A 23503-nucleotide genomic window follows, 5' to 3' on the forward strand; every position below is an offset into this window, starting at 1 on the left:
CATGGACATACATCTGCATGTGAAACGTTACGTACTGGTGTAATTCGATTACTACCTCTTCGGTGAGTGGAAGGAGTTCTGCAGCTGCTTGCAGTCTCCCAAGAACTTATACTACTACGTTTACTGTTCTGTCTGGATAAGAACACATTTTCATAGGTGCCATCTTTTTGTATGTCGTCCACATCCCAAGGGTGGACAGCAGATTTCACAATCACAAGTCTTCGAGGACTTCTGTCAGACGAATCCCCAGAAGACAATCTGACTGCATTCTGTTTGACAAGGCATGGTTTGCCATCTACTGTGGTCATGCTTCTTTTGTGCAGGGATCTTTTTTCCATACTTGGACGTCTACTTGACGTGCCTGATCTTGGTGTGGTTGAAGCGCTCTCCTGACTTTTTTGTGAAACAGAATCTTCTCTGTTTAAATTTCCATCATTTCCTAACTTACTGTTTGCATCTATAGATCCCATAAACGATTTTACAGAAAGCCACTTGCTCGTGGTGGTCCGGAAGGAAAAGACACGCTGATCCTTTGTGACCTTTGGTCTTGGAGACCCTGGTGCACTTGCAGATACATGAACCTGTGGTTTGGGGGACTCTGCTTCCGGAGGATTGTTTTCTACAGGTGGTATGTGATCCCAGGGACAGATGAGTGCCTGCGGGGAGGATGGTGTTTTTTCTTCACTGTCATTTGAATTTGCATACGTAACGTGTTTCTGATTCTTGTCGCTTGATTGTTCTGGCTCCACCTCCCAAGGACAGACTTCTTCTTTGTCAAATGATTCTGACTGGAGAGCACTGCGGGTTTGGTCACCTATTGAAAGGCTCTGCCTCGACCGAACTGTGTTGGATCTGCTAACCTTGGGTATGTTCTCTATTGAGTGGGTGGTAGTGGAAGTCAGACTCCAGGATTTATGAAGTTTGGTGTGATCTGGATGCAGGAAATTGACATCAATTGTCAGATTCTGGGCACTGGCTGACTTACAGACTCCAGCTGGAATATCCAAGGAGTCGGTCTCTGATCGCTGGGAGCACCTCTTCGCAGAATTGGGCCTTAACATAGAGTCGTGCAAAGAGGAGTCTCTCTCCCGGACGTAATGATAATCACTTTGAGACTTCCGCATGGATGGTGACGGTGATGGGGTTTTTGATTTCACTGAACTCCTGTAGCTGATACTGACAGTGTCCGGGGTTCTCCTGAATGAGTCAGAATTGCCACTTCTACTGCGGAAGGATCCGTCTCTCTCCTCGCGGCTGCACTGACGGCTCATTGACTCAGGGATCTCTGCGATGCGTTTAATAATGGATCTGCCCAGTGCACATCTAGAACTTCGCTTCTTTGACAGATGGGGGTTGTTTGCCGTCATCTTCTTTGTCTTGTTGACTTCTAACTGGGCATATAACTTCTTCAGTTCATCCTGGTGCATATAAGGAAGGGTGGGAATTGAGGGTGGGAGCGAGTGGAAGGTTGAAATGATTGAGGAAAGGAGAAGAAAGGGAGAGGTAAAAGACAGTTTTATGTAAGAACAACATAGTTTAGGATAGGGAAAGGAAAAAAGGGTGGAGAGAGGTCACATGTTCATTCTGCCATTGATTCTGAATATTTACACATAATTTATATTTTGAATTATAATACATTTAAAATCTATTTAAAGTGACTTTAATTAACTTAAATTAATTGACATTTATTTTTCTCGTTTCAATGTGACCTCAGGAATTTCTTCCACAGTTGGCAGAGTATGTCCCAGTGCAAAGTGATAACATCGGTCTGTGTTTACCCTAAAGTCATCCGGGTCCACACTGTGCTCACTCCAAGCCGAATGAAAACTGCTGTTGAGGTATGAGCGCCGCAGGTCCACTTCATCTTCATACACCTCGGCTGCTATCTCCTCACGTCTGGGCTTCGACACATAGAGAAACTGGAACACACAAAGGACCATGTCTATGAAGACCTTCAAAGGCCTATTGACTTTTTGAATTCTTAAAATTGTAAGATGTAATTTAATGAGCTATTTTCATTGCATGTCACAGTGATTGAAGCACTTTCATGGTCATAACATTAAAAATGAAATGAGGCACAACAGACAACAGATATTGAATGTACTTTTCTGCTGCGTAGCAAACATTCATTGATATTTTGACATCTTAAAGACTTTTACAGTAAAGGGTTGTTATGAAAAAACTGATTGCGTCCATACATGATAAAAAAAGAAGCCTTGCTGGTTCATCATTACCACTTGAAATCATTGAATACAAGTTATTCATCTGTTTCTAACCCCTCACTACACAACATTAGTTTATGTAATCTATTATTTGCAGAATAATGCCAGCTGCTGTAGTGATCAATTTTGTCTCAGTTGACTTTAAAGAAATGAACTGAATTATGGCATTTTAAAACAGGTAAATAAGGCCCAGTTTACACGTTTTCAAGTGAAAATGCCTGGAATAAAGCCGTGAGGATACATTGATATTAACATCGGTACCTTTGGAACAAAGAGCAGGGCGAGTGTGACGGTGATGGTGACGTGAGTGTGTGTGAAGGAGAGCAGCAGCATCCAGTCCGGATGGAGAGAGGGAAAAGTGAACCTGAGGGAGGCAGAAACAACAAAAACACATTGACTCAGGTTGACTGAAGTGATTTAAAAAAAAAGTCTCAACACATGATTTGTGCTCTTTACCTGAACAGGTGGAACATGGAGGATAGAAGCAGCTCATTGTGGATGGCGATGCCCATGTAGCGAGGCTCGTGGAAGGCTGAGGGTACCGGCCGGACGGCGGTCCACAGCGAGCTGCCCCAGCACAGGAACAGCAGCTCCGCTGAAAACATTCAGAAATAAAGAATGGATCCGTGGTCAATCTCGCTATTGCTGATAAAACACAAAAAAACTATGATCAAAACCTCCTATGACAATATGACTGGTTATTTTTTTCCTTCAGTTTTTACAACTTTGTTGATGAATTTTTATGATGAATCTATTCACTGGGCTTTGTTTTTATCAATCAAAATCAAAAGATTTGAGAACACATTTCAAGTGAAAAGCACCACCACTTTAAATTTTCACTTGAAAACAATATCGTGTAAACGGGGCTTGAGATGCTTGATTAGATTCTTTACAGACTGCAGTTTGGTTAACTTTGACCCGATCCGACTGTATTATAACGATCCAACCTTCTTCTCTGATTATTGTTTTTGTTCATGTTTGGAGATGTCCTAAACTGAACATTGTTTCTGTGTACGTAATATCCAGATCGTGGCGACATCAGCAATGCGGTTGGTAAAAATATCAGCGGTGTGGAAATAACTCAAATCCAACAGCCTCTACAAAGGTTTTAAGAGATGAAAGCGTCAGAGCTTCTTTGCATACAGTCATTTTGACACTGCATCTAAAAGGTAAACATGCAGCTGAATTTTTGTCTGGCTGCAGTTTTCAGTACTCCAGTACTTTTTCTGACACCTTTCAGTTAAAACCAGTAGTGTTTTGTATACACATAGTATCACAGGTCTCACACAGCAGAGACTTTGAAAGAAGACGTCCAGGAGAGGATCAAGTTAAAGACAACTTTACAGATTAATTTACAAAGATGTGAATATCTGATTGGGAAAGTGTCAGGGTTCGTTGATACTTGATTGGAATAACTGATTTGGATATCCCTGTCTGTATGAATAAATATAAACCAACTATGCTTGTCACTGTGTAACTGTCTGCTAATGTGACACTAATTGTGTGGGCTCATTTCATTTCCTATTTATATGAGAATGTCTTATTACCTGAAGCCTGGAATTCCTCATTAATCCTGATAAGCAATAAAAGGAAAGTTGTCTTACTTAAAGTGTCATTAACGTTAGCCTGTTTACACACTGATTAGCATTAGCAGCATTATACTAATGATCATAATGATCAAATGGAGCTGAATTTGTGTTTTCGGAGCTCTTGGAGGTTTGTTGAGCATCCACAGGAGATTCGGCTGATCCTTCCTGACATGTTTGAGGCCGCTCACCCACGGCCATCATGTAGTCCCAGCGGTCCAGGTAACACAGGTTGAAGCCCTTTCCGTCAGACGTGGAGGTTGTGACGAACACTGGGATGTTCCTGTCGCGGTTCTGGAGAACGCCCACCGTCCAGGCGCACAGGAACCAGCTGACCGTCATCAGCATCACTCCCAGAATCCTCAGCAAGTGGAGGCTGGACATGTAGGGCACCCGCTGAGCGGTGCGGGACAGGAACACCTTCAGCACCCTGCACACAGACCACAGTACTCATCCAAGTGTCAAAATGAGGGTGGATTTAAGGAGCATAGGATTTTCTTCCAGTTGCTTTAGATGCACATAAACGTAGAATTATAATAATTATGCATAAATGTATAATTATCATAATAATTACCACCTCCACATTTAATAAAGTTGGGACATAGTGTGGAATATAGAGTACTAACTACAATAGAACAAAGAAAACATCAAATATTGAAGGTAAGACATTCTACCGACACATCTGAAAAAGGTTAGGAAAATTAATTCATAAACTTACACAGCCCCTAAATACTTTCACTTGTTTTTAACACATTAAAGACGTTTCCAGCATTACAACAAAAATACACTTTTATTCCCACAGTTATTGATACAAAAATGTCAACAAAACTCAACTCACTAATGTCCCAGGAGCAAGAGAAAATTATCCCAGTGTCTTTAACCTGATGCACTATAACTGTGCAAATCACTTTTTATCAGTAGAGATGAAATGTATGTCAGATTTATTGTTTTTTGTTATTGTTTTTTTTTCAGATTTATTGCGCTTGCTCGTGCATGGCTGCATGTGAGTATGTGGGGGTTGGGTTGCTGGTGTCAGTGTTTTATACAAAGAAGTACATTTTGAAAATCTTTACACTTGAGTACTTTTAAAAATATAAAATTGTTAATTTATCTGATGTAGATGTTAATCTATAGGCTTCTATCTTTCATTGTAACATGTCCCTGCTTCATTTCTCCATCTCTGAGTTGGATTATCTGTTAACTTTGCCAAAAATGTTAATCGACTTTTTGACCGCTGCACCTTATGTTTGACAGCATTGGTCTAAAGGAAAAAAAAAAGGTATTCATTTTGAAGCTGCATTTAAACCTACATCTCAGGATGGATGCATTTAAAAAAATATATTTTCAGCTTTTAAAGAAAGGCTGAAGAAATTCCAGCTATTTGAGCAATAAAAGAGACTAATTCTCTCTGTGTAGAAGTTCAAGACTTCACCTAAACCCCTGAACACCCACAGTGGGGAACATCAAGCAGAGAAGGCCGGACCCACCTGTACATCTTCAGCGTCACTGTGCCATAGACGATGGAGAAACCGAGCATTCGGACCCAGCGGAGCAGGATGCACCTGAAGGTGCTCGGCTTGAAGTACAAGATGAAGACCTGCAGAGGAGGAGGGAGGTCCATTAACAGACGTCACCTTCATCACTGGTAATGTGATTTTGTCTTTTCACAAGTGCTACTAAGACATGAACTTGAAGTTTGCTTCTGCCATTTCCAAATATAGACTCAAATACTCAAGTTGAACTGTAAAGGTTGTGATCAACAGAACTTTGCTGAAGCTTCAGGAGCACAGGAAATCTAATAGTCCTATCACAGTTAGAGATCAGACTGGATTCTCTTGCTTTGTGAAAAAGTTCCTCCGGCTCTGAAACTGTGGTGGTTTCACAGATTGCCCTCTCCAGGGATAAGAGAAAATCAAACCCATGTGGAGATGTTTAAAGGTGCTACATTATACAGTTTTTCCACAACTTCACAAAGGTGTCGGAGGACCAACAGCCTACTGCAAGTACGGATGTGTACTTAAGGTTAACTGTGAATGACTGTGGATAAATGCAGAGAAGTCATTTCTCCAATGAGACCAATAAAGTATTCTTTCTTCTTTCTTCCTTCTTCTTGTTAGTGACTGAGTCCGGAAGGAAAGGCCGAGACCCTATTGTATTTCTTCTTCTTCATCTCAGAGGAGTCCTATGTTGAACTCCTTCCTCTCTGAATTGGATTATTTCCAGTCAATCTTTCCCTATTTGGCAGGTGATCATTCTAGTAAGTGGCCTGAGCCATTTTAATGACCCCCTTTTTAAGTACTAAAAAAAAACAAAAACCTGTGAAGAACCAGCATGAAGTTCTGCAGCAGTCTGATCTAAAGTAGCTCCTCTATTGGATTGGACCACGTGGACCTGCCTCCATCCCCTATATACATACATAAGTGTTTGCTGTCCATGACCCTGTCACTGCAGAGATCCTCCAGAAGTCAAACTTTCATACTTTCACCTTTGTCCAACTCGCTCAAATATTTACACTCACCCATTTTTATTTTTTATTTTTTTGCTTCTTACACATCAACTCAGAGAGTGAACATTGACTTGCTGCTTCAGGAAAATATCTCATGATAAATGGATCCATCCATCTTCATTGGACAGACAGTGTCCACACAGGGAAAACGCTGAGAGACAATCACAGTCACATTCACACCAACTTTTAAAATATAATTTTGCCTCTGATCGGTTTAAAAAAAACCAAAACAAACTATATAACTGTGTTCATGTTTCACACAAATTAATGTGAGAAAATATGAAAAATTCCAGTTCCACCAAAAGATAATTCAGCAAGTCAGCTAAAACCAAATATTAGATGAGAACAATAGACTTTTAACTTTAAAATGGTAAAACTTGCAGCCCCACTGACGGTTCAATTGAGGTGGCAGCATTTTTCACTTTAATTCATATAACAGGAGTTTGACTGGGTGAAAAACTAATCAGTATTTTTTTTTCCAGTAGTAAATACGACTTCCAATGCATCCTTAGTACAGTTGCTATTATTCCCACTGCTGGTACGAGTACTGTTACTACAGTTTGTTGTTTCACTATGGCTAACATTCCCATTAACTGTAGCATTATACACGATCTGTTCATATAACACGAGTCATCTGCATTAAATAAAAAACAACAAACTCAACAGAAGCTTTTTCTCATTCCTGTCACATTTGATGACAGGTTGTACCTCGGCCTGGGCTCGGCATGTAACAGCAGACTGGATGACAGTAATCCAAGAATTGCAGCCCATTCTACTGTGACAGTCAGTGTCAGTCACTCTGGATAAGAGCATCAGCTAAAGCCTCAGATGGGAGCGCAAATTTACATCATTGTGTCCGAAGCACTCATCAAGGATCAGAGTGAATACGTATAGAAGCAGCCTCACCAGAGGAAGGTGGGTTTAATCAGCAGAAATGGCTGGTGCTCAGAGGCAGATTGGGCTCTTGGACGGCTCTGCGGGAAGATGGAACGTGATTGGTGGATCTAAAGCTACAGCGAGTGGGCCGAGCCAAAATATAATCAGCGGTAACCCGGTGAAATTAAAAGCTTTTCATGCTGGTCTGTTGATTCAGCAAAGAAGCTGAACCACGTGGCGTCACGTGCGTGGCATCATTCCAATAATGTGGACCGTGGCGTTTTAAACCAATTCTCCCAGTTCCAGGTTAACCTCTGGTGACCTGCTGTTGTGGTTCGTAACTCTGAGCTCAGCAGGAAACGTATCTCTGTTGTCGCTTTATACAATAGATATGTATCGAAGGTTCACTACTGAACTACTGCCGGGTGACTGATCTCTCCACCAACAGGCAAAGCCGATTAAAGAAACATTACTTCTACGTGGAGATGTGACTCCATTCAAGGCCGAAATGTTAGATGCAAAGGAAACAGACTATATATAATGTCGATGTGGAAGACAAGCACGTGTAAAAGTACGAACCTTTAGCTATTGGGCAATACCGAGTACCGATATGAGTAATTACTAAATGCCATAAAGCCTGATTCTCCATAGGCAAACGATATGTAAAGGCTATGCGTAGCTGCAAAACCCCTCTGCACAGCCTCTGTGCGCACCTCCAACAGTCTCACAGCCTCACAGTCTACAGTTCACAACTGTGTCTACAATACGTAGAGTCCAGTGCGTGGCATCAACCTACGAACAGTGAAGACTGGATATTTTAGCGGAGCATAATTTACAGTCCGTCTCGCATTTGTCATTCTCATTAGCATAATAGAATCTCCAAACCGCAGACATCACCCTCTTGCGTACCTGAGGGCAACGATGCTGAGGGATGAAGTCACGTTGTGCTTGCCAGGTTGTATCGGGGAGGTTTTTTTTTTCCGAGTGCGAGTACAAGTAAAAGTACTCCATGCAGTATCGGTGCATCCCTACAAACAACAGTTAAAGACTTCGTGGAAACAGTCTGTCAGAACAAACGTGGTGAGATTTTAAAGTCCAGCCTGATGCATCGCACACATTCAGGACAAAAAACATCAAGTTTCAGACAAATGATATAGACATTTTGTTTCTCACAGTTGCTGAATCATGTGCGACTCAAATTAAATCTGAAGATGTGTTCAGATTTCTCAGACTGTTATTGATATTTTCCTCATTGAAGATGTATTTTTAAACCCACCCACAGCCCATCTGCTCTTAATCTGAATGTTGATTATTATGACTCAGTGCCCGGTTCTGCGATCATGCAAACCTTTGTCCTGTCATTCTGTTGATTTTTTGGACTTTTCATTCCAGTTTTACTGACAGAAACAGGCGTGACTAATTCCAGATACCGAGACAAAACAGTTCATGATGGTGGCGAGTACCACAGGATATCCCACAGTGCACCGCGGCGGAATTCCATAACGCCATTGTGAATATAGTCTATTCAACAGCTAGATTTGATTATTCTAACTTCTTTCTCAACATGTAAATCAAACAGGCATGCTGTGTTACTTGTCTATAAATTACAGGAATAAATGAGACGAGTTCAGTGATACTGAGTCATTTAACCTAAAGGTCTCTGTCTTTTAAATGTCAGTTTGTAGGAAAAGCTATTGCATCATGTAAAAATCCAAATGAAATCAGAATTTTAATCAGTAAGATCATACAAAGACAACCAATCAGATTGCTTTTTTCGTTTTTGTTTGTTTGTTAAGTCTACAACTAGGGTCTCATACATAAGGCCTTATGCTAAAACCACAAGAGGCTCCAATGCAGCCCACCCACCAAGCAAATTGTAAACATTTCAAAGAAAACTTAATTTTTTTTCAATCAAAGCCGACACAGCACAAACACATTTGAGTTCTGGGGCCTGATAAAACCCGGTTCTACACAACGATGCAATATGCAACAGTCTAATACACTGTGATATACTACAATGAGCTGCAATGATATGATGCAAAATTAAACAATTTATACACATAACTACAACTAACACAGTTTATGGTTCCCTGACATGGGGAAATCTTCAAATGAGAATTTACATTTGTATTTTGTGTTTCATTTCCTACTCACTCTCATTACTATTTTATGGTCTTGCTGCTCTAATTTAGAGTCAGCCAGTTTCAGGCTGTGATTTAATGATGTTAATGTGAGCTACCGGAAATTGGGGAAATGAATACGTCTTTACCTCTGAGCCTGGTTCTGCAGGTTTATTCCTGCTTTCTCAGAGGGACTTGTTGGTTTTTTTCTGGGTTTTTTTTCTGTATTTGGCACTATAGAAATAAAACTGAATTGAACACTCCTTATTTGCATTCATACGTTGAGGCCATGATTAAATGCTTTTTCACTGTCCTTTCAAATGTGGATTTTAGCATGAAAACTAATACTAATTATACTTAATCTAAAACCTGATGTACCAATCCTCCTTTTTGCTTCACATTCCTCATTGACTAAAACGCAGTGTTCCCACACTGTGGCATTTCAATTAAAGCCCTGAATATTCTGTCCCATCATCCTCTGTTGTTTATGTCCACTCTTTATAATTAAATGCCACAAGATGCCACCTCTGTGTGGGTAAGTGAGGCGGAGCTGGCAGCCGATTAACATGTTCACACACCCAAACGTGGCACGTTGAACTAAATCACAGATCAATACTGTGCAGTGGAGGAGCTGCCCTGCACACAATGAATCACTTTGCATGATCACATCGACTCACGCTTTCACAGAGATGGACAAAAAGTCAAGGCCGGCTTATGTTAACAGCTCTTTAATTGGTAAAATGAATCTAAGGACTGATTGGTAATCTATGACGAGAGCAGAGAGATGTTATGAAAAATGTCTGCCATGGAACCAACCATCCCATTACACACACACACACACACACACACACACACACACACACACACACACACACACTGCTCACCCTCCCATAAATGGTCCATTATGATATAATCCAGGGTGCTGTGCTGCGCAGTGATCTGTAAAGAGCTGTAATCTGTGACACTCTCGGCTCGGCCTGCCAAATCGCTCACACACTCACCGGGAAGTAGAGGAGCAGAGAGCCGAACAGGATCGTCTCCAGCAGCAAGAGGCCGGATGCTCGGATCCTCTGAGAGTGAAGAAGAACAACAAGGAGGAGGATATGGGGGGAAAAACAATCATGAACAAGCACAAAAGTGCATTTTTGAGTTAACAACCCAAAGTCCCAAAAAAGACCTTTTCACCTCCATCCATCATCCATCTATCATCCATCCACCATCCATCCATCCATCCATCCGTCCATCCATCCATCCATCCATGCATCCAGAGGCGTAGCCTACAGAAGTAAAGCGCCTTTAAACTGAGCTTTGCTCAGAATCAAACGTATAGAGTTTTAGAAAAAGGCTAATCCAGGTGCATGTGTTAGAGTTTGTTTCCTGACACGACAGTTGGTTTATCATCACTCAGCCAATGTTTTGCTTCAAGACGCTTCCAAAACCGATGTCAGATCTGTTGATCATTTGCAGGATTCATGAACCAAACAGTAACGACTGGCACGGTTTATAATCAAAACAACATGATTTAAGATTGGAAAACAGAACAGGTGTCCAGCAAATTTCAAAACCAATGAAAACATTAGTATTTTGTATTCGGTACGTTTACTGTGTCAGAACTTAGAACTCTATTCATATCGTGGCCCGGCTAATCAAGAAGTCTTGACTCACCCGGTTCCGACGATGGCGGTAAGCCGCCAGCATGCTGACGAAGATGAGGAGCATGAAGACCCCCTGGACGGCCAGCACGCCGGCCCTGAGCAGCCAGTCCTCCTGCACCAAGCAAGGTGCACCGTCCTGGCAGCTCTTGCAGCCCGGCCAGCAGGGGAGGCAGATGGGCATGTTCGGGTAACACGTTCCGCCACCGTCACTCCCGTTCACGGGGCCTCCATCTGTAGCACACACACACATACATGCATGTACGCACGGTCTCCACAAGCCTTTGGGAGGTCTCTATACACAAAGCACACAAGCCACCACACTTACAAGAGTCTACAAGTAACACAGCCCGTTTGTTATTCTCCATTTGAATATAGTCGTGTACAGAAAAAACGTTTTTTTTCCCAAGTTTCCAAGTGTTTCAACAAACAAAGGTCCAAATATATGTTGGTGGGAAACCATTGACTGATCGCATACTGTTACACATAATGATCTGGTTTATTTGCTGAGTTCTGGATTTGCAAAATAACAGGTGACATTATCTTAATTTTCCTGAGAAATGTAAAATATTCAAAGTCATACTTACAGGTCAACCAGAGAAAAAAAAAACCTTAAACCTCCAAATGTGCAGTTCGTACATCAGATGTTTTGGATTAAAACATTTTTTCTATCAAACTTCTATCAGCACAAAGATCATCACATTTATTAGTTTTCTCCTTACTTCTGTTGAGGAATTTATCATTTCCCCCCATAAAAGTCCTGACAAGGACTGGCGAACAAAATCAAAATATGAAAAAAAAAAAAAAAAAGCTATCCTCACCTGAACAGATATTTATATAATATTCATAAACAACAAAAGGCATGTTTGAACTATAATGATTTGCTCCAACACACCATCAAATCAGCCTGTTGCTCCAACATGGAGGTGATAATGTTTCACCATAACGTGACGCCACAGTGTCAAGCTTGCAGCTTTGGTGTCACTGGCTTGCTCTACCTGTCTGTGTCTTTTTACGCATCTGTCTGTACTGCTCCCTTGCTTTGTGTGACAGATCTATTTCGTTTCCTGCATGGATTGTTTCCACCTTTGTCTTGTTATCCTCCTTCAAATACTTAAGGCCCCATTTATACAATGTTTTCAAGTGAAAACGGAAAACTTTAGCTGTGTTTTGGTTGTCCACGTATACGACAACAGTGCTCAGAGGCACCATGGCCATAGTAAATAGTTCCTCTGCACATGTTCAGTAGTGGGACATTAAGACCAATGGTTCTTCCGTTGTGTCACGACTCCCAATCCATATTCTCCTGGAAATTGGTAGTTTTATTGATGGTAGCCACCGTAATAACAATCCAACGATCCACTGTAATAACTATAACATTTATAGTGTACTGCTCTGGCACTGACATGTGTTTCAGGCAATCAGATCACCTGTGTTGAGCCCGAAAGGCAAAGTGTGAGCAGGCACCAAAGAGCTTTCACTCAGACCACTTCCCGAGGTGGTCACATAGACACTGTAGTGTGAACTGCATGCGTCCTGAGATGGTGGCCTCACAAAACAATACGTCAAATGCAAACATCGTCAGTGAGGTCTGAGTTATGCGGTCTTCAAATCTTTCCAACTTTCCAAAGAAATTCTGTAAAAGAGCAACAACCGACTGACTGACCTGAGTCCAGGGGGTCGAGCTCGGGGTTGTAGTATCCCTCTTTACAGCGGCAGCAGTACTGTCCCAGACGGAAGCCTCTGCCTGGTATTGGCACACACTGCAACAATAAAACAGCTTCTTCATGTTACCATCTTCTGTTACCAATAATACATTATATTGTGGAGAACATGAAATCCAGAGAATTCAAGAAATGAAAGAAGAAAGTCTGTACATTGTGAGAGTTCGGGCAAATGTGGGTGAAATAGGTGGCAAGGTTCATTAATGGGAGTTTTACTACCACACAAAACCGCTTGAATTGGATTTTATTCAATGAAATGGGAACAAATGAGAATCAAAACAACTCATATAGTCAAAATAAAATGTCATGGTAAAGTGTGTGTCTGGCTGTGGCATCACAACCCAGCAGCACTTTGTAAATGCACACACACACACAGACACACACACACGCACACGTACACGCACAGACACACACACACACACACACTTGGATACGCCGTGTGTTAATCTAAGTTAAAAGCTAAATGGATACATAATGCCTCTACTGAGAGTATTATCCTTTTCTAGAGAAATCCTGTTCCCTCCCTGGCCCAAACACACACACACACACACACACACACACACACACACACACACACACACACACACACACACACACACACACACACACACACACACACACACACATAAACACCTCCGTACAAACACACAGACTGGCCTATGTATACATAGAAACTGGCGACCCCCACTTTTCAGATGCTGATGGAGCCGATGGCTGATGGCACCGCCTGAGTATTAATGCAGTATGGATTAGCGGTCCACTTAATTCTCCTCTTGGCCACAGCTCACTTCAGCAGCCAGTAGATTCCCTCATCTGAGATGTTTATGTTGAAAGTATAGATATAGATCATCACTCACTTCCAAAGCTTTCTGGTGTTTCTTTGGTGTTTTCTGATTTGTGGCCTTTCACTTCATTTACAATTGTAAACAAAAAACACCTATTACAAAATGACCACTGGAGAGATGGCATATTACACCTACATGTTACCAATACAATGCCACATGTCACAGAGTGGAATATTCTGGGAAGTGATTATTTTGCGATAGAAACTGATGTGTGAGAAACAATAACTGGATTAATTTGATGGGCCCAAACAGCAATGATGAGACGACTGAATCAGCTCTGAGGAGAGGAAGCATCACCTTCTGGTAGTTTGTTGGATGCTGGACCGCTGCAGATTGCTTACCGTATATTACACATGTTGTACAACTGCACTATTCAACAAACTACTCTTGTCAGTTTATGGTTCCTTAATATGAGGATGGGGCTGTACATCGGTGGGCTTTGTCATTGACCACAAAGAAGGCTCCTGGATAGCTGATAGAGTGTGTAGGTGATAGAATTTCTCTTTGTGTTTATCATGTGATCAAGTGGCATCCAACCTTGTAATCCAGGATGGGATCTCTCTCTCTCTCTCTCTCTCTCTCTCTCTCTCTCTCTCTCTCTCTCTCTCTCTCTCTCTCTCTCTCTCTCTCTCTCTCTGTGTGTGTCTCTGTGTCTCAAAGGACAAAGTATCTATAGATCATCTGGACGACCAGGTTGGGTTCACTCCCACTCGGTCCTTTAATTCAACAACATATTGTGTCTCCTCATTTGTATGCAAATGACACACAGATACACTACCCTCCTCTAAGACTGACAAGAAATGTGATGAGAAGAAATGAGAGGCGGTCTATTCGATGAGATGTTGAGAGGACGGATAAGATGAGAGAAGGAATAACTCGGGCAACCAGCCATAGATAAAAGGGGCTGGGGAGTGGCTAAAACAACAGGACAGAACAGAAAATGAGAACGTGAAGGCTGAGAAGGTGCAACGCCTCCGGTCGGGTCAGACGGGGCAGGATGAAGAGCTCAAATGTGGATTTAAGAGATTTTTTTTTTTTTTTTTTTTTACGTGTTCTTTTCTTGTGTTTCAGACCTTTGTGAGTGCAGTGCATAAAGTGGAAGTATACCGACGGCCAGGATTATCATCGTAATCCATCAGATCATCCCGCAGCCCGCCACCAAGCACAGCCATCTTTAAATAGACAGCTGAGATGAGAGGTGGGGGATTGTGTGGCGACTGACAGGCTGGCAGGGAAAAGGCAGAAACAGGAGTGGAGGATGGGGCTGCAGACAGCAGAGTGGACTTGTGAAGGGATGAAAGCAAGAGGGAAGGTTAAAAGGCAACGTTGAAGTAATGAGCGCAGGCAGACAGAGCTTTAACCATTTGGAGCGGCTTGTGTTTTGAATGGGTTTGTGTCTTTGTGATGTAACTAAAAACCCAAAATTAAACTCTCAAAAGCTCGGCCTCTGATTGGTCAGAACAAACGCGGGGCACGAACAGCCTGAACTTCGGCGTCCAGCGACAACAATAATGCTTGAACACACCACACCGACATGAGAAGCAGTGGTCTCCGCATCGTCATCAATTAGATTTTTATTTCCAAAAACATTTTTTAGCCAAGTATTCTTAGCCAATGATTATGCAAAATGGAAGAAATGGTTCACGAATATAATGATCTTGAACATTTATTATCCAAGAACAACTGGTCAAACTCTACCAACAACAAGCCCAAACAAAGATTATTAGTTTTGTGCTACTTCAGCTTTTTCTTGTTGAACTATACAAGAAAGTTGGATTTAAAATATAAAGGTGTTCGAGAAATCTGGCTTTGTCTCATAAAGAATGACGTGTAATTTGCCCTCTGTGTTCAAGGATGACCTGCATCAGCACTTCTGGAACCTCTACCTCTGGTGGTGTTCAATACAGACTCAAAACAATTTCAGCCTTTTAAGAAGGGGCGGTCTGACTTCAATAGTGAGACAAAGTCCTGGACAATCATGCAAAGGTTGAACTGTGACATTGTCTCTCAAGAATAATGTAATAAAATTGTCTTATACGTTTTCAAATCAATCTCAGTCTGATTCCTGTGTATTCTGTCTCCCTGAGTTTTTTTTGGTTTTTTTACTCGGGAATTCTCCAGACAAAAGGTTACTCGTTTCCATCCAGTGCAGCATGATGTATCGTTAATTTATTGCTATGGGGATATCGCAAAAACACTGACTGAAGTGCAATGAGTTATGACTCCATGCCCTGTGCATTCATGCTCGGTAAGTTTAAAGTGATAGAATTTGTCATGTGAAAGAAGAAGGTGCTTCATAGCAATTAATTCACATGTTTTTGTTATTTCATTGACTCTTAACTGTAAAACTACCAAGTCCCAGAAGAATATGGGCTGGGAGTCACAACACTGTGGAGGAAACATTGATCTTATTGTTAACTGGAAAACAAGTTTGCAGCAATTGCAAACTGAAAATACAAAACGTGTCTGATTTCACTTGAAAATGTTATTGTGTATACAAGGCAGAACATCACCGAGCTAAGCATTCGTATTTAGCATAAACCATTGTAATAGCAATACTGAAAAACCTTAGATATTGCATATCCGCCTGCATATAATCCTATTACCAAGTTATTTCTTAATCCTATTACCAATTAAATGCCTTTTGAAGTAGCTCCACAAGTTCCTGCACGTAAGTACCTGATTGAACAAGTGTGTTTTTTTTTAAGTTTTCACACCTGAACATATTTCATGCTGGAGGGAACTACAAAAAAACGCCAAGACGGTTCATGTTATCAACACAAGAACTTTGAAATATTAAGTAAAACAGGGAATGAGTCTAGCTCAAACTAGCTCTCCTGCTGCTTGAGTTTAACTATTTACGTTCAACCTATTGAAGGGAAATTAAAACTTCTGCTAGTTTTTTTGTTATTACCATTGTTAGTTGCTATTCAGCCATGCATGATTCAGTTTGATATTAAATGGATGGGAGGAAAAAGTACTGGGGGCACGCAAAACCAGCCATCATCATGTTAAAACGACAGTATTTTTCTCCTCCTATGAAGGTTTTGATGACTTGTAGCATTTTTTTTTAATTGGTCTCGTGCTCACCTCCATGGTTGTGCGGTTACACTGGTGGGTGTCGGCGAACCAGCTGCTCCCTGCGGCACACTGGTCCAGGTCGATGTCCTGGATGTTGACGTCCACACGGACCACACCTCTGACACGGAGCAGACAAGGACAGGGTTCAGACGCGTGTCAGTGGGGAAGACAGGAGAGCTGCTCTGAATGTCGTGGGAATAATCTCTTTCACTCTTTATACCTAAACACACATTTTTATTTGACAGGATCAAACAAACTTGACCCCAAAAAGTGGCACAAAAGACCATTTATCAGCCAAAACATTAGGACCTCTGAGAGGCGAAGTGATTTACATAATTTTAGGGGAGAATCGTGGATGGAATCAACGAGGCAGAAAATAAAGATTCAGTCCTCAAAGCTATTGAATTAGAAGCAAAAAGGCTGGCAACTGTTAGGATTTGAGTGAGTGTGACACAAAGTGAAAGAGAGTAGCTATCTCTATCAGTTTCTCGGTCTGCAGGGGCCTGTATCTGTCACAACTGGTCCGAAGGAGCATTGGTGTAACAGTGACCAAATCATGGTCATGTCTGCTTAAAACTGATTCAATAGCATTAAGGGGAAGAAAATCTAAAAAAAATTAATAAATAAAGCAGAATTCTTTTTTGTTTGTTTGTTTTATGTGACTAATGAAGAAGAAAGTTTTGCCAGAATGGACAAAACAAATATTAAAACGCACATTCAATTGACATGAAATGTATATTTAAACCAGTACTTGTCTGGAAATTGCAACGGACACACCGAAAGTAACAAAACCATGGACCTCCAGAAGTCAGAGACCAGATTACTTCCAAATTAGTATAAAACCAAACCATCGTCCTTGATTTTAAACATTGTGCCAGAATGATCGAAAGTGAGGTTTGTGACATACACGGTATCCTCACACTACATTGGCAACATGTTATCATTTGTCATCAAATGTTCTACAATATACAGAATAAAGCTAAATTGATTTTGACCATTCAGTGGGTGAACAGAACTGAGAAAAAAGGAAGCTCTTTTCCGTCTTTTTGACATTTATTGGAAAGCTTTAGCTCTATAAAATGGTATGGAGAGAAAATCCAACTTCAAATGCAGCTAAAGTTGCATAGTAACCATCTTTAGCATTGAAGTAAACCAAAGTAACATCTGTATAACTAGTTTTCTATAATCATTATTTTACTCACATCTACAGTGAAACCCAGCAAAAGCTATATGAGGACTGGTCAGATTGCTATGAGCGATACTCCTGTTTCTCAAACCTTTTCAGGCCTGATTGCAAAGTTTTCAGGACTTTAAACTATGACAGGAAACGGTATTTAGTTCACACTAAAGGTGACATGTCCTCCTGGAGCTTCTCGCACCATGTTATTAAGGATTTATGGAGAGCGATTGTGTGGAGGCCCTAACCTGAACTCCGGGGTCAAATCAGGCTTCAGGCCGTAGAAGGAGGTAGACAGGGTGAGCATCCAGCTGGGGACAAAGCGCTGGTTCTTACAGTCCAGGAAGGGGGAGCTGGCCCAGCGGACGCCGCTACGGTTGGTCACGTAGCTGTCTCCCTGTCCCCACTTTGGCGTTTCTAAGGTGTTGAGGTCATTGAGCAGCACCCTCTTGGACAGAGTCGCCATCGGTTGACCTGAGTCAGGGAATTTGAATGTCCTGAACCAGCTGTCGTCGGGGGCCGGGGCCGGGGGGTGCAGGCTCTCCCATGCCTTGGACAGGTCTTGGAGGACGATGGTCTGCACCGTGACCGTCAGGCTGCGGGTGGCACGGAGCACGAGCTGCGGCGCTGGGGCAGCCGGGTCAGCGTCAAAGGTGAGCAGGGCGCACTGGATGAGCTGGTCGGCCTCTAACAGGGCGCGGACCAGGGCGTGGTACCACTCCATGTCCTCCTGCACCGTGCTCTCCCTCAGGTCGCTGGCCTGGAAGATCATGTTGAGAAAGTTGGCTGTGTTGGCCAGCGCGTCCAGAGCTGGGCGGAGGGGGGCGCCGAAGCTGAGGGGCAGGGGTCCGCTCTGTCCGGAGGTGCTGTATGCCCGAGAGCAGCGGGCCACCCCCAGGGTGGAGGGGTCTCCCGTGTACAGGAAGGCCTCCGCTGGCGACCAGTCGTCCTCCTCCGGCTCGGTGGGAGCTTTGGAAGGCAGCGGTGAGAAGCCGGTCGGCTCCGGGCCGGGGGAACTCCAGCTGCTGTTGGACACTTCAAAAGTTCTGTTGCTTAAAGAGCTGTTGGACATGTCCACAGTGACTCCTGAGGGGGGGTCCGGAGTCACCTGCCCTCTGAGGAGGGATGGGAAGAGGAGGAGGAGGAAGAGGAGGAGAGTGGGAGGCAGCCGCACAGGACCCATTCTGGATTCACTCTGGAGATGAACAAGGAGGAAAACGGGGGGGAGGGGTCACGACACTTCCTTAACCCCGCTGCGATGCCCTGGAGGAGACGAGGCGTCACGTGCTGGAGGGTGTTGGGACTTGTTGCGGTGTTGTTTTCATGCTGACAGCGGTGTGGCACCGAAGCGCGGCCACTCGCTGTGCGCTCCGCTCACTGCCGCTCCGAGCGCTGCGTTGCGCTCCATCCGCGCGCCGCCCCGCGTGCAGTGAGGGACTCCGCATCTATCCCGCATCTATCCCGCATCTATCCCGCAAGTCCCCGCAGACTGAGACGACGGGGGGAGGAGGCTTGTGGGCGGACAGATCCCGGCATGTCGGCAGTCCACCCGCTTATTTTCGCTCTGTCCTGCGTGTTTCTCCTCCAGCAAAACAAACGCACTGTGCGCAAAAGCAGGAGGACGAGGTGGGGCGGGGCGCACGGGGGAAGCCTCAGAAGTTGGGGGGCGGGCGTGTACGGGGATCCCCGTGTCAGGTGAGAGACGGAGAAAAAATAGGTGTAGAAAAATACTCTTCTCTTCTCCTCTTCTCTCCTCTTCTCTTCTCTTCTCTCTCTCTCTCTCTCTCTCTCTCTCTCTCTCTCTCTCTCTCTCTCTCTCTCTCTCTCTCTCTCTCTCTCTCTCTCTCTCTCTCTCTCTCTCTCTCTCTCTGTTTGCAATCTGTTGCTCCAAACAGTCCCCAGCCCATCTGACGGAAGCTTGTGATGCTCACCCCCCTCCGCCTCCCCGACCTCACCTCCCTCCCATCAGGTCTGACTCCCTCCCTCTTCCTCCCCCTCTACTTCCCATCTACACCCGTGCTATAAGGTGATGACAGTGGTCAGCCTGTGTGTGTGTGTGTGTGTGTGTGTGTGTGTGTGTGTGTGTGTGTGTGTGTGTGTGTGTGTGTGTGTGTGTGTGTGTGTGTGTGTGTGAGAGAGAGAGAGAGAGAGAGAGAGCGAGAGAGAGAGAGAGAGAGAGAGAGAGAGAGAGAGAGAGAGAGAGAGAGAGAGAGAGAGAGAGAGAGAGGATGATGCAGTCAGTCAGGTTAAGCTGAGCTGCATTCAGGCGTCCATCAAGAATCTCCCTTCCGGATGGATGAATGGATGAATTACATCCTATACTCAGGGAGAGTGAATGTAGTGGACACACACACACACACACACACACACACACACACACACACACACACACGCACGCACGCACGCACGCACACACACACACACACACACACACACTCGGATACTCCGTGTGTTAATCCAAGTTAAAAGCTAAATCGATATGATTGTTTTATGATTTGTATGTGTTTGCAATGTCAGGGAATCCCCCCCCCTCCCCTACATGTGCATGTGCTGCGTACATGCAAGGATCCTCACACACACACCAGAGCCAAACCACTGCCGTCAGGCATGTGTGCGTGCACCACAGTCTACTTGAATGAGAGATGCTGCATGAGAAGAAAGTGTGAGGAAAAAAAGGGAAGAAAGACCGACGCATGCAGGAGTACTGATGCAGGCAAGGACCCTTGTTTTGGTAGCTATGGCAACTGGTTCCCGAGAATCACCCTATCCCCTCCCTCCATCCCCGACACACACACACACACACACACACACACACACACACACACACACACACACACACACACACACACACACACACACACACACACACACACACACACACACACAGATGCACCCGGCCTTATTGTCTTCCTCTGACTGCAGCTCTCTGCTCTGCAGTGAAGTCCCAGGGTGTGTGTGTGTGTGTGTGTGTGTGCGTGCGTGCGTGTGGTGTGCTTGTGGTTGTTCTCCCATCAGTGGAGGTGAGAAAATGCAGCACCAGCGGTCGTTTCCTCATTCTTCATATTTCCTATATTACCATATTTTTGCTTCATTCGAATGGAAGTTTTCAGCTCTTTACTGGTACATCGATAAAACACTGTATAGAAAAAAGTTTTCTGCCAAGTATTAAATACAGAACAAGATAGAACCAAGAAAAACTGTTTGACTTTTTCTGTTTTTAATGCGGCCCACTTAATCAGCTCGGCTGTTCATCACACAAATACATGTTTTTATTATTATTAGCATTTAAAAGGAAAATAATCCCACTTTCCGGTGGAATTAGATTCGTTGTTGAGAAACATTGCTACAACAAAATAAATGGTAAGACAAACATATGTTCTTGTTTTTGTGAGAACTTTACTACTTATTGTAATCTCACACACAAAGCAGATAATCAATAAATCGATCAATAATATACATGATTTATAACATCATGTGGGGAAACAGGTAGGATTGAAATAAAACACAAGGTGAAGAAAAACAGCACATCAGTCTGTGATGTTATGGTTTGTGAACTTTGACCTCCGGTTGCATCACATGGCATTGAGCTGAGCAGGTCAGGTCGTTAGTTTGATTACTTCACCGAAAGCTCAGATATGAACACACACACACACACACACACACACACAGTCAGGATTAATGGCCCCTCATCCACTCTCACGTCATTATGTGCACCCAGCCGCAGCAGCGTCATACATCACTGCTGGACGGGCCTGCATCCCCACCTGCTGGTCACAAGGGGATACTGCGGCTCCTGTACTGCTCAACGTGCTCAGCCGCCAAAAGAAACCCCACTTTTTTTTAAATTGCACAAAGGGCATCAAGATAGATGGAATGAAACGGACATTAACTCACACATCTGTAAAGTGTAACGCAAACACTGATAGAAAATGACTTACTGTGTTTGAAGCAGGCCTAGAAAAATACAAGTTTTATGTCAGAGGAGACGTCCTAATCAATTGTAATAAATATAGTGAAAAACTGTTAATAACTTTATTAAAACACATATTTCTATGACTGGATTTGTGGTAGTTGTAATGGATATTATTTCAAAATAATTTAATATGCTTCAGACTTAACATATATATCAACATGAAAGATTCTAATGATTATACAAATTCTGCTTTTTAGTGGCAATGAAGCTCAAAATACCCCCATCATTAATATCTTATGAGACAAAGGTTAGGAAATAAGGCCAGTAGGGATTTATTTTTAGATGTTTTCACATCTATTACACTGCAAAAAGTCTAAAACTGTTTTTTTTTTTTTTAATTCCAGACAAGTATTTAGTATTGAGCGCAGTGATTTGTCCTGCATTTCCCTTGAGCCTCAATGTGCTGCTAACATGACTGTAAATCAGTTTTTACAAGTCGTGACTGTTCATTTTTAATGAGCTTTTTTTTAAATCGGTGGACATGGTTGACGTTTATCAACATGCAGTAGGTAACTGATTGTTGGGACCTTGGGGTCCTGTTTGACAGTCCGAAACAGAAATAACTCAGTAAGATTATATACAACACAACGTATCCACCTCATTCAAATATCAGATTAATAACACAGTTTTTAACCAATTTTATTGTCATGAAATCTCGGTTCATTTTGGGTTTATTCACAAATGATGTGAGAATTAAAAACAGCAGTTCATGAGTGTCTCTCTCCAAGAAATTACACAACTAAATCCATCTTTTGGGCATGTTTATTTTGTGTTTTATAAACCAGGACAGTATATACATTTATATTCAAACAACCACATTTTTACATCATTCACTGACGTTCATTCTTATCATTCTGTGTTCTTGCCTCTTTAAGAGGCAACACACAAAGATCACTATCCTATTACTCACCTGTTGTTATTTTTTCAATCGTTATTTTTGTGTAACTAGTCCTGTGCTATTGGGACCAAGTATACAAAAGTATATCAAAATTTGTGAATAGTGTGCTCTGACTTTTGTTGATGATTAGATGAGTTGTTTCCAAAAGAATTGTCGTCAGCTAGCAAAATGAGCTGTCCTTGCTTCTCTTTTCTTGTTTTACACAAGGAAGTAACTTGATTATACCTTTAATATTGGTACATTCATTATCACTAAACAATGTAAAACAAAACTGGAGAGTTGTATGGAGGATTAAACGGTGCAAAGTTTTATTGAGTTATATTATTTTGTTTCATTGAAATAAAGGCAAGTGATGCATGAGTACATCATTTCTCCAGTAAACGTCCCTCTATGTTTGTTGAAGTTCTTTCTTTATGTTTTCCTGCCTTGATCTTTTTCTCCGCTCCCGTCGTCCTCAAATGATTCTCACATGGAATCCCAGGGCCAGCCAGCAGAGCAGCAGGGTGTCCAGGACCATGTGGCTCTACAGACAGCTGGCAGTCAGACCTGGTGTCCATATCCAGCCAGGACCAATCAGAAGAGGAGCCACCATGTGCCACGACAGCCCAGAGTCACGCTGATAGATCAAGATGCTCATCGTGTATCGCAGGTTATGACTTTAGCATGAATGTACTGGATCTGTCTTACTAACAACCAATATTTGTTTCCTTTGACCCCATATTTGTTTTTTAAATCTCAATAAACCACCACCTGGGAATCTTGATACTGACTGGGTAACATTGGTGATCTCAAAAATGAGCTTGAGCATACTCTATTATTACCATCTCATCTCTATTGATCGCT

The 23503-nt window shown here is 42.7% G+C and overlaps 2 protein-coding genes across 2 annotated transcripts in view; both read right to left on the reverse strand.

Annotated features, from left to right (window-relative positions):
* The window catches only part of LOC308148835 (histone H3.2), a gene marked incomplete at its 3' end in the record, with an annotated part of 132954 nt that extends 112999 nt beyond the window's left edge, over positions 1-19955 (reverse strand). The window contains exon 1 of the mRNA XM_080520365.1: positions 19877-19955. The remainder of the gene's footprint in view (positions 1-19876) is intronic.
* gpr179 (G protein-coupled receptor 179) lies at positions 959-18972 on the reverse strand (the record flags this gene model as incomplete). Its single annotated transcript, XM_080516000.1, has 12 exons — positions 959-994; positions 1182-1418; positions 1779-1919; positions 2484-2586; positions 2679-2817; positions 4000-4238; positions 5296-5405; positions 10312-10380; positions 10976-11174; positions 12625-12725; positions 16622-16730; positions 18038-18972. 12 exons carry the CDS (start codon positions 18970-18972, stop codon positions 959-961), a joined length of 2418 nt encoding a protein of 805 aa, XP_080372126.1.
* Positions 19956-23503: the final 3548 nt, after the last annotated feature.

The sequence above is a fragment of the Blennius ocellaris genome (genome assembly GCF_963422515.1).
Source record: "Blennius ocellaris genome assembly, chromosome: 3".
NCBI classification, from domain to species: Eukaryota; Metazoa; Chordata; class Actinopteri; order Blenniiformes; family Blenniidae; genus Blennius; species Blennius ocellaris.